We start from the raw sequence: 12544 nt of genomic DNA on the forward strand, positions 1-12544 counted from the left end.
CATTGTTAATGATGTCTTTACACTACATTCATTGGATGTTGGATGTGTACCGATTGAAATTTAAGTCTTGGATACATGATATTTTTATTAGTTGTTATTGAACTATCTGTTAGTTACTGAGAATACAATCAGATCTGTACATCAGTGTCTTGTTGTGGAGATGTAAACCTACTGTGACACTTCTGTTCTCTGTTTTGTTACTTGTTTTTTTCTGCTTTGTATAATTCTGATGAGTTAATTAAGCTCTTTTCAACTGATTTTTTAGTTGATAAAATGCAATGAAAACCCTATGGTACTGTCTTTAAATCTAAATCTTCCAAGTTTTATCACTGCTTAAGAGATATACAAAATACAGTGCATTGATCATAACATTCTATACATATTATCCATGAACATTATCAACACTTTAACAATGACATATGAAATGTTTCATATTTTTCATTTTTTATAGCCTACTTTATGGTATGGTTTTACTTTTCTCTTTGTTTGCCTTTACTAATTGCTTACATCTAATGCATTTGAACTTTGGTGAATAGTTGTCTCATTAGCAATCAATGGACAGTGTGACATAATCTCCATAATAGTGCTATTACAACTGCATACCAAATATCATTGACTTTCCATAAAGTGGTTCCCCTTAAATTGAACTTATTAAACATTTTAACTAATAGTTGAAGAGGTTGGAAACAGCATACTAAAGTCTCAATTTTTAATTCTGTCAAGGCAAGAGAAAAATATCATTATAGATTTAAAAGCATTAATATAAAATGATACCTTTTGAAAATTTAAAATACACTTAAAAATATGCTAGATCTGAACTATATTCCTTTATTATGGTTTTTACAGAATTTAATTGACAACCTCTTTCTTGGTAAAACTGTTTAGACTGAATGTTCAAGACTTCAAATGCATTATAAGAGTTATAAATGATACTAATACATGGGATGCATTATATTGAAATAAAATTTTAACATTTGTATGAGACACATATAACTAGTCCTCATAAGTAAAGTTTTAAAAACAATAAAAAGAACAATAGTATCCAAAGAAATATCAGAAAATCTGTAAAATGTGGCGTGCCAATTATAAAACAAAACTCCCACAATTCTTTATATTAAAACTGCTGTTTGATAAACATGTATTTCCTTGATGAAATCTTCATTAAAAAGTTTTTTCCTTCTTTGAATGTGTATGCCAGGCAGGAAATTAACTTTAAAGAGAAAGTTTGATAAGGCTAATTTTTTGCCCCTTTAATTTGAAATCAAAAAGTGTTACAAATCCATAAAAAAACCCAAAAAGAATCAGATGTTCACAAAAGTCTGTAGATTGAATTTATTATAAATGATTAACTGACAAATTGACAAATAAATAATTAAAGGCCCAACAGTCCGTCATGTTTTCTTCTTCAGTGAATTGGTAATGATAAATCTTTCTAGATCTGTTTAAAAACATAAATGTCCTTAATGGTTCATTAATACACATGGATACCACAAGGCTGTCAAGTAGGCCTCTTGGTTCTACTGCTCTGGAAAGTACAATCCTATCAAATATCTACAGTCTTTTACTATTCCATATGAGATACTGGTTTAAATTGTCAAATTTACAATAAAGTCTTAACAAAAGTGACTAACATGTGACTTCTTGCATAACTTATCACTACACAAACATGAAGCAACATTTTTGACTAGATCTGTCAATAAACACAGTGATTTTCTATTGTCATGTTGTCAATTTATCTTTCTTTCTCTTCTTTCTATTCCTCTTGAAAGTTTTAGCAGCACACATGTCCAAGTAGACTTTGTTCTTCTTTATCAAGGACTCCATATATGTTATTTCTACAAAATAAAGAGGACTTATGTGATTACTTTTATTTGTAACTCATTTTGTTACTGCCTATTACTCAATGCTGGTGTGCTCTTAAATAGGTACTTATATGTTATATAAGTTAGGTTTATACATAGTTTGATTTTAATTACTCAGTAGTCATTATTTTAGGATTTTCCCAGGATGTGTATTTTCTTTGCTGGAGATGAAACAGATTTTATATCATATGTCAATCAGTTAGATGTGAAGTTTATCACATGTTCTTAGCAGGAGGTCTAATTACATCAGTTCCAATACAAATATACATGTCTTGTTAATTAGTGACCACTTGTGGCATTTGGCTTCCTTTGTCCTTTGTTTCTTGATACATTAATCTGGGTACAGTTTTAACTCCTCCCACTAAGGAGTATCCCATTAAGAAGTTGTGTATTAAAAACCTGTGTATGCTGCCTTGAGTATTCATTTATCTAAATGCAGATTAAGCAGTTATAAGAATAATATTGGCTCTAATAGTGTTTTAGCTAAAAACTTGCCTCCCACCGACCCCTCCTTTCGCCTTCAATATTGCCATGACAGGGGAATCAATCTCAGCACGGTTTATAGATTTCATTTATGAAATTTTATCACTGGTTGTTTCAAAAATTTCACTCATCCCCCAAGAATTTCTGGGGATAAACTGTCAAATTTCATACAAATTCATTCCAACACCAATTCAACATCAACACTACTAGGCTTCCTCATAGCCTCCTTATAGGCTTCCTCATTGTCTCATTATAGGCTTCCTCATAGCCTCATAGGCATGATAGCCTCTAGGAATGATAGCCTCATAGGCTTCCTGATAGCCTCATGCATTTATTTTGAACCATCGTTCCAATTGGATTGGTGTGATGTCAAGCCAGGGGTCTATACTTTGCTACTTTCAGTATGCACATAGCTAGGCTCTTGGTTTAGGCATGGAGCAAAAAATTAAATTTTTTAGCTGAGTAGTTTCCCCAAGGGCCAAATTATAATTGTGATGTATATATATAAAATAAAAGTTGTACTTAAATTATGATTTATGTTTAATTCAAACATGGATACCAATGGCATTGCTACACAGTATTTCCCAGGAGTTTATTTACAAGATAGGTTATAGCAGGAAAAATTAGGTCGATAATAATGTGAGCACTAAATCCTTAATTTTACATATCATGAGTTCAAATGGTGTGTTCTGAAAGAAATCAGGGGTAATTAAATTATTTAAATTACTATGAAATTACTATGAACTCATTATGTGTGACTTTGAGGATTTTGTTCACTGACACATTTATTAGCGAAATTGAAATATAGGGCAGAAAGTTGTATCAGGATGGTTTAATTGTCAGGTCAAAGATTTTGCAAAAGATATGAGGTTGGATGTTTGCTCAGGTGTTAACACACATTTCCCTATTACATAACAGATTACCAAAGAAAAGATACAGTATAAATAACAGACAATTAAAATAAGATTAGAACAGCATCACATCAAACAGAAATAGATTTACCCGAAAAATATTACAAAGATTCAGAACACAATGCAAACATGGAACAAATGACAATTAAACATATTCAGGATCATTTCTGAGAATTTTGTATAAACTTGTAGCTAAAGATGGAGCTAATTACATATATTTTGAAAGATTGTGTATTGTGGGAATTGTCCTGTTTGCTTGTTTTGGTCAATAACAAAATTGGTGTTTCTGTCAAAATAATTTTTTTTGTAGCTAGCACATAATTGTCTTAAAAATGTCCCTCCTAGTATAAAAAAGAGAGGGGGTCATCAGCTGTTGGGGTTTATGTTGCTGTGGGCGTATGACATTTGCGCCGATTTTTTAAATTGTCATTCTTTCATTTGCGCCCGATTTCATTTTTTCATTTGCGCCGATTTTATATATGCTCTTAATTACAGTTCAAGACAGGCGAGTAAATAGTTATACAACTATACATTGAAGGTATATTGGTAAAATTTGGTTATAAACGTTGTTCACTTAAGTTTAGGTTAAGAACATCTAGGCCATTACGTATGTTTGAATGCGAACTCTAGAAATGCCCACATCAGTAAGTAAACCAGAGAAAGAAAAGATGGACTTTGTTAATGACAATTACGACAAGTATAGAAGAAACAAAATCACAAGAAAGGAATATAGAAGTTGTGTTGCCTATAAATACTACAAAAACAGATTTATGATTTTAATGTATTTGTTTTTATGGATTTTAATGTTGTAAATAGATTTTTAATTCGTCATTTTAGTATAAGCAGAGTATAATCAGAGTGTTTTTTATCTTCGGTTTTTATACGACCGCAAAAATTGAAAATTGTTTGGTCGTATATTGGTATCATGTTGGCGTCGTCGTCTGCGTCGTCCAAATACTTTTAGTTTTCGCACTCTAACTTTAGTAAAAGTGAATAGAAATCTATGAAATTTTGACACAAGATTTATGACCACAAAAGAAGGTTGGAATTGGTTTTGGGAGTTTTGGTCCCAACATTTCAGGAATTAGGGGCCAAAAAGGGCCCAAATAAGCATTTTCTTGGTTTTCGCACTATAACTTTAGTTTAAGTAGATAGAAATCTATGAAATTTTGACACAAGGTTTATGACCACAAAAGGAAGGTAAGGATTGATTTTGGGAGTTTTGGTTCCAACTGTTTAGAAATTAGGGGCCAAAAAAGGGCCCAAATAAGCATTATTCTTTGTTTTCGCACAATAACTTTAGTATTAGTAAATAGAAATCAATGAAATTTAAACACAAGGTTTATGACCACAAAAAGAAGGTTGGGATTGATTTTGGGAGTTGAGGTCTGAACAGTTTAGGAATTAAGGGCCAAAAAGGGGCCCAAATAAGCATTTTTCTTGGTTTTCACACCATAAATTTAGTACAAGTAAATAGAAATCTATGAAATTTAAACACAAGGTTTATGACCATAAAAGGAAGGTTGGGATTGATTTTGGGAGTTTTGGTCCCAACAGTTTAGGAATAAAGGGGCCGAAAGGGTCCAAAATTAAACTTTGTTTGATTTCATCAAAAATTGAATAATTGGGGTTCTTTGATATGCAGATTCTAACTGTGTATGTAGATTCTTAATTTTTGGTCCCGTTTTTCAAATTGGTCTACTTAAAGGTCCAAAGGGTCCAAAATTAAACTTAGCTTGATTTTAACAAAAATTGAATTCTTGGGCCTCTTTGATATGCTGAATCTAAACATGTACTTAGATTTTTGATTATGGGTCCAGTTTTCAAGTTGGTCCAAATCAGGATCCAAAATTATTATATTAAGTATCGTGCAAGAGCAAGAAATTTTCAATTGCACAGTATTTAGCAATAGCAAGAAATCTTCAATTGCACAGTATTGTGCAATGGCAAGTATTTTCAATTGCACAGTATTGCGCAATAGCAAGAAATATCTAATTGCACAATATTGTGCAATAGCAAGAAATTTTCAATTGGAGTTATCTTTCTTTGTCCAGAATAGTAGTTGAATCAACTTAAATCATTGTTTTATACAATATACTCTTATTACCAACTGATAAATTCAAACAAGCTTTACCATTCAGTGATAACAAGCACTTTTTTTACATTTTAATATTTTATGATGTATTTAAATGAGTAGTTATTGCTAGGGGCCATTAGAAATTTGAATTGAGATCAGTTTTGGATTAAGGGAAAGGGGGATGTGAAAAAAAAATTGGGGGGGGGGGGGGGGGGGGGTCAATTTTTCTCATTTCAGATTTCATAAATAAAAAGAAAATTTCTTCAATTTTTTTGAGAGGATTTATATTCAACAGCATAGTGAATTGCTCAAAGGCAAAACAAAAATTTTAAGTTCATTAGACCACATTCATTCTGTGTCAGAAACCTATGCTGAGTCAACTATTTAATCACAGTCCAAATTTAGAGCTGAATCCAGCTTGAATGTTGTGTCCATACTTGCCCCAACCATTCAGGGTTCAACCTCTGCGGTCGTATAAAGCTGCGCCCTGTGGAGCATCTGGTTACTTCTTGATTTTAAAGTTAAATTGACTTATCCTGCTTGACATTCTACTCTTACTTCTTATAGTGAGCAACAGTCATAAATTTATTATGAATTATAATTCATATCAATTGTACATCTGGCCAACGGAAGAGGTCAATAATGATAAATAAAAAATAACCTTCACCTGTAATTTACCTGTAAAAAAATTGGTGAAAATGAAAGAAAATCAGCGCAAATGAAATGCAGATCGGTGCAAATGCAAAACGCCGGTTGCTGTCTTTAGTTTACTTTGCTGTGTTCTGTTGTTTTCTTTGTTCTTTTTTTTTTGCCACAGCTTTGTCAATTTTTGACATAATAGCTAAAATACAGTCATAAAATATTAATTATTTGTATTATTTTTATAATAACATGTCTATTTTGAAAATAATTAATTACTTCTCTTTAATCTATCATGGGCAAGTAACTCTTGCATCAGACTCCTCATCATATCAATTCTTATGTCCTTCATAACTATTATCATTCTACTGAAAATATTCTTCTCTTGACATATCTCTGAAAATATATATTATATTAGTACAACATAGTTTAAATAAATATATATTACAGGCATTTTGTAAAATGACTGAATTTAAAAACAATTCATTAAATACATGGAAAATGTTGAAATTTTACTCTATATATATAAAATCCTTGAATCTTAGGCATTTTAGAAAGTCTCTGAAGATTTAACACAAATGCCTAAATTTAGAAAATGTCTAAAAATATATTTTTCTTTTTACCCACTGTAAATCTAATTAGAAGGTTTCTGCAAGTGAAATTGATCAGAATTAAGAGGAAAAATTAGAAACTTATGTTAGATTATGGGTAGAAACTTTGTCCTGCAACAGGCTATCTAAGAATAAAAAAAACAAAAACAAGAATGTGTCCAAAGTACACAGATGCCCCACTCGCATTATTATTTTCCATGTTCAATGGACCGTGAAATTGGGTAAACAATCAAATTTGGCCTTAAAAGTAAAAAGATCAACCAAAAGGGAACATGTGTACTAAGTTTCAAGTTGATTGGACTTTAACTTCATTGAAAACTACCCTGACCAAAAACTTGAACCTGAAACTCACACTTTTAATTTCTATGTTCAGTGGACCATGAAAATGGGGTCAAAAGTCTAATTTGGTTTTAAAATGAGAAAGATCATATCATAGGGAACATGTGTACTAAGTTTCAAGTTGATTGGACTTCAGCTTCATCAAAAACTACCATGACCAAAAACTTTAACCTGAAGTGGGACGAACGGACGGACAGACGGATGGACGCACAGACCAGAAAACATAATGCCCCTCTACTATCGTAGGTGGGGCATAAAAACAACAACATTGATTTTGATTAGGTTGTTTTATAACTAGGTGAAAAGTTCAAATAAATGGATGTGAAAGACCTAGTCAAGTCCAACTAAGTTTGAACCTCAAATTAATAGCAAAAGAAAATGTGTTACTTCTTATCTGTAGCATTAAGCAACAAATATACACAGAAAAAGTCCCATAAAATCTAACTTGAGGAAAACTCAAATTTTGCATTTTTAATTTCTTATGGAAATTTACATAAGAAAAGGAGATAACTCTGCCAAAAAAATAATCTTTTTTGTCAGTTTTTGGTCGATTTTCTAAAAAATTCATGTAAAATATGATACTTTGATGTGGTTATAACTTTGTATTTGACTACATACCACGATAGAAGTACCAAATATGTGAGTAAGGAGGGTCTGTGACTGGATAATAAGATGGAACAAATGGATTTTGTCCCTCACTAAAAATATTAGCATCCATTCGATCCATGACAGTTTCAAAGTCTTCTGTTCCCAAACTACATAAAGCTTTCAGACAACTTTTGTACATTCCACTATTCTTTACATACTCCAAAGCATGGAAACTGTCATCAGACCAGTCTTCATCTAATTCTATACTTTGACTTTGAGAATTGTTGTCATTAAGGTTATTATTTTCATCTGTTTTCTTATCATCTACGATAATAACATCATCATTTTCACTTTTGTTCATGTTTTCCTCATTTGCTGTTTTTTTGTCAGTACATGTATTTACTTTCCCTTCTGTGCTTACTTTTACAATTTTAGTTTTTTTCTGAGGTGGCTCATCTTTTGAAGGTGAGTGAGATATTTCCTTTGACTGAACTTGTAGTTTCTGTTTAAATGTTAGTTTCAAGGAGGAATGGCCTTTCTCTAAAGGTACATTTATCCCCATGTTTGGTTGATGTGTAGTTTCATCATTCAATTTTGATGAAATTGAAACTTTATTCATATCAGTTTGACTATTTTTGGCCATACTTTGCAAAAGAGTTGAAAATTGCATTTGTGATAAGTTAATAGTCTTTGTAATGTTCCCAGATACATTAACTTTAGAGGCAACCTTCCCAGTAATACCACTAACTCCTGGTGCTGATGAAACATTCACTACTGGTATACACAATGATTTTGTGTTGCCTGTCTGGCCAGTTGTTGTTGTGTTCTGTGGCATGGTTCCCTGTTGGCTTACAACTGGAAGCAGCAATCCTAACTGGTACTGACCAGTATTTGTTCCATTTTTAAGTACAGACACTGGAAATGGACCAATTGAAATAATCTCTGATTTATTTGATGTTGCAGTGGAGGCTGTGACTGTTGTTGATTTTTGTGTCATCTGCACCAAAGATGGCAATTTGTTTACTGGTATTTTTTTCTTCTTTTTCAGTTTAACTTTATTTTTTTCCTGCTTTTTAGCTTTGCCATTAATATCTGTACTGGAAGTGGAAGGTTCATATGCTTGACTGTTTCCATTTGTTTCCCCTTGAATTTGTTTGGTAACATCCTGTTCATTTTTTATTTGACCACTAACCACTGTTGATTCTCCCATTGCCAAACATTTTCTTGTAAATCTTTTTACTGTATCTTCATATTCTTCAAAAAAATAAAAAATAATAAAATCTATATTAAAGTCTGGCATTTAAATATTCAATATAAATATTAAACCCTTATATTATTCTTGAATATACATGCAGTTAAACATATTCTTATAATTAAACATTAAATGTAGCACCTCTCCTGATTGGCTGACACATCAAGGTCTCCTTAAAAATTGAATTTAGAATTAAATTATAAGTACTGACTAATTTTTTTTCTGTCTGTTCAAATTAACCTAAAAATGGGAAGCACACCTTTAAATATAAAACTACACAGGTTATTCAGAGTGCATCAAATTTTCATGTTAATTCTTCATAGACAGAAACAATATTACATTCATTCCTTAAATATATTAACAAGAATGTGTCCAAAGTACACGGATGCCCCACTCCCACTTTCATTTTCTATGTTCAGTGGACTGTGAAATTCGGTTCAAAAGTATAATTTGGCTTTAAAATTAGAAAGATCATATCATAAGCAACAAGTGTACTAAGCTTCAAGTTGATTGGACTTCAGCTTCATCAAAAACTACCTTGACCAAAAGCTTTAACCTGAATCGGGATAGACGTATGAAATGACGCACGGACAGACAAGTGGAAGAACAAACAGACTGACGACACACAGACCAGAAAACATAATGCCCCTCTACTATTGTAGGTGGGGGATAAAAATGTAAAGTGGGGCATGAAATCATATAAAACTAGAGGCTCTCAAGAGCCTGTGTTGCTCACCTGTTACTGTATTTACTGATGTCGGCCATCTTGGTTGGTAGGCAGGGTCATTAGACACTTTTTTAAAATAGATACCCTAGGAATGATTGTGGCCAAGTTTGGTTAAATTTGGCCTATAGTTAAGAAATAGAAAAGAAGATTTTCGTACAAGTTACAAAAATGACGAAAAGTTGTTCAATATTGACTATAAAGGACAATAACTCCTTAAGGGGTTCTCTGACAATTTTGGTCATGTTGACTTATTTGTAGATCTTACTTATGCTGAACATTATTGCTGTTTACAGTTTATCTTTATCTATAGGTTGCACTTTGTAAATACAGCTGTTTCTCAAAACAAGCCTCTTTTGGGGAGTAATTGAATATTCATAGAAAATAAATTTTGTTTACATACTGGTTCCCAGTTATGCTCTCTGTGTTCCATATCGCAGAGACAGAACTTGGGAATGTTACCAGTAAATAAACACGTGCATATTGTTTACATTGAAATCTGTGGTAACCTTTCATTCGAGGTAAGGGTAGTTAAGAAAATTAGTGTAAGTTTAAACTCTGAGAAGTTCAGGCCATATAAATGTTGAAAATATGCCGCACAGCCCTATATTTTGACCTTTGAAAAAAATTGTGGTGCATATAAACTTTCAATTCTAGGATAAGATTTTTTTCAACACTTCATAGTAAAAGTGGTACAGTTTTAGCCGTAAAAGGAGTTCCTATGGGAAATTGCATTGTCAATATTTACAGAAATGCAACCTATATAGGGTGAAAAAGGGGAACATTCAGAATTTAACCAAATTTGTTTTATTTCGCAGATTTTAAAGAAATTAACTCAAATAAGAAGTTTTATAAATATTTAATGAAGATTGATAGAATCCTGGGCCTTAAATATGATGACTCAGCATAAATTCACAGTTTACAGTATGCATAGTTTACTTAAAGTCCTGGATACAAAATTAAATCATAATATTTGCATATTTGTAAGTTAAATTGTTAAGAAGTGCTTATATTTACTCTTCGCAGTCATTGAAATTCATAGATCCTTCCTGAATATTATTTATGGGGTATTTGTGTCCTTTTGAAAACCCAAAAGTAAGCCGCAACTCCTAAATCTGCTTTTTTGTCACCACGGCATAATAAATACAAGCTAGAAAAACAAAAAATATCTCAAGAAAACTTACAATAGTGTGTTCTATCCTGAATATGTACTAAATATTCCAAATTGCTAGAAACAGCAGAATGATTTAGGAAATTTGAGGCCCCAGGGGCAAAAAACATAGAAAATTGCCTACCCCTGGGTCATAAAACAAATAATTTAACTTGTTAATGCTATGATTTTATGATTTTAAAGTTCTTGATATAGAAAACAATAACTATGCTTGGAAGTTATGCAAAAATCAGATGTTAGCAGTCATCTCTACAACATTTTAAGTGAATTTATATCTCAGACTGGTATCTGCATACATACAACTATTGCAAATATGGCTTTGTTTGAACACTTCTAGTATATATAGTAGCTAAATTGTGTCAGATATATGGTTACAGATGATACTGTTGTGACAAGAATTCTAAATTGACCATTTGAGGCAGAAAATGTGTTCTTTAATTGACAAATAGGCATACAGTAAGATGTGGACTGGAAATAGAGGCTGGATTGGATACTTTATATAATCTTGAATGTTGTAATGATTGACTGCTAAACATTACATTTATGATATTCTGATATGCTTTCAATATGTTATCAAAACAGTTTTTAACAGGTTCTAGGCATTTTTTATCAGAAAATATGCAAATAGGGTAAGCTGGCAATAATTAAAGTCTTGTTTTCAAATTCTTTAAAAAATTGAAACAGGGGAGGGGGTATAAAATGTATAGTAAAGAAAAACTTAGAGTATACACAGTGATTTCTTTAAGACTTTAATTCTGATAAATGAGTATTAATGTGAGAAAAACTGATTTTAGAGAGTTTTCTATTTGAATAAATGTCTGTATAGGTTGCACTTTGTAAATACAGCTGTTTCTCAAAACAAGCCTCTTTTGGGGAGTAATTGAATATTCATAGAAAATAAATTTTGTTTACATACTGGTTCCCAGTTATGCTCTCTGTGTTCCATATCGCAGAGACAGAACTTGGGAATGTTACCAGTAAATAAACACGTGCATATTGTTTACATTGAAATCTGTGGTAACCTTTCATTCGAGGTAAGGGTAGTTAAGAAAATTAGTGTAAGTTTAAACTCTGAGAAGTTCAGGCCATATAAATGTTGAAAATATGCCGCACAGCCCTATATTTTGACCTTTGAAAAAAATTGTGGTGCATATGAACTTTCAATTCTAGGATAAGCTTTTTTTCAAAACTTCATACTAAAAGTAGTACAGTTTTAGCCGTAAAAGGAGTTCCTATGGGAAATTGCATTGTCAATATTTACAGAAATGCAACCTATAATAGTATTCAAGATAATAACCAAAAACTGCAAATTTCCTAAAATTACCGGCAGCAACCCAACAATGGGTTGTAGGATTCATCTGAAAATTTGTCAGGGGATTTCTTATTCTGATGGACATTAAAATCTTGAAAGATTTGCCCGAAATGTCTTAGTTTCAAAGATATAAAGCAAAAACTGCATTTTACCACTATGTTCTAATTTTAGCCATGTCGGCCATTTTGTTTGGTAGGTGGGGTCATTGGACACATTTTTTAAACTATATACCACAATTATGATTGTGGCCAAGTTAGTTTAAATTTGGCCCAGTTAAGTTTCAGAGAAGAAGATTTTTGTACAAGTTACAAAAAATGACCAAAAAGTTGTTAAAATTGACTATAAAGGACAATAACTCCTTAAGGGGTTGACTGAAAATTTTGGTCATGTTGACTTATTTGTAGGTCTTATTTTGCTGAACATTATTGCGTTTTACATTTTATCTCTATCTATAATATAGTTCAAGATAATAACCAAAAACTGCAAAATTTCCTTAAAATTACCAATTCAGGGGCAGCAAACCCAACAACAGGTTGTCCAATTCGTCTGAAAATTTCAGGGCAGATAGATGTTGA

The 12544-nt window shown here is 31.9% G+C and overlaps 2 protein-coding genes across 2 annotated transcripts in view; one reads left to right on the plus strand and one right to left on the minus strand.

Moving 5' to 3' along the window:
* LOC139523923 (protein-L-histidine N-pros-methyltransferase-like) overlaps positions 1 to 12544 on the plus strand; it is a 31323-nt gene that overhangs the window by 14991 nt on the left and 3788 nt on the right. The gene's annotated exons all lie outside the window — the stretch shown is intronic.
* The window catches only part of LOC139523922 (inner centromere protein A-like), a 23805-nt gene continuing 12578 nt past the window's right edge, over positions 1318 to 12544 (minus strand). The window contains exons 3-5 of the mRNA XM_071318334.1: positions 7541 to 8764; positions 6252 to 6368; positions 1318 to 1835 (exon numbers count right to left, since the gene is read on the minus strand). Coding sequence (XP_071174435.1) covers positions 1720 to 1835; positions 6252 to 6368; positions 7541 to 8764 — 1457 coding nt within the window. The 3' untranslated portion in view covers positions 1318 to 1719. The remainder of the gene's footprint in view (positions 1836 to 6251; positions 6369 to 7540; positions 8765 to 12544) is intronic.

This window comes from Mytilus edulis, chromosome 5 (genome assembly GCF_963676685.1).
Source record: "Mytilus edulis chromosome 5, xbMytEdul2.2, whole genome shotgun sequence".
Lineage (NCBI taxonomy): Eukaryota > Metazoa > Mollusca > Bivalvia > Mytilida > Mytilidae > Mytilus > Mytilus edulis.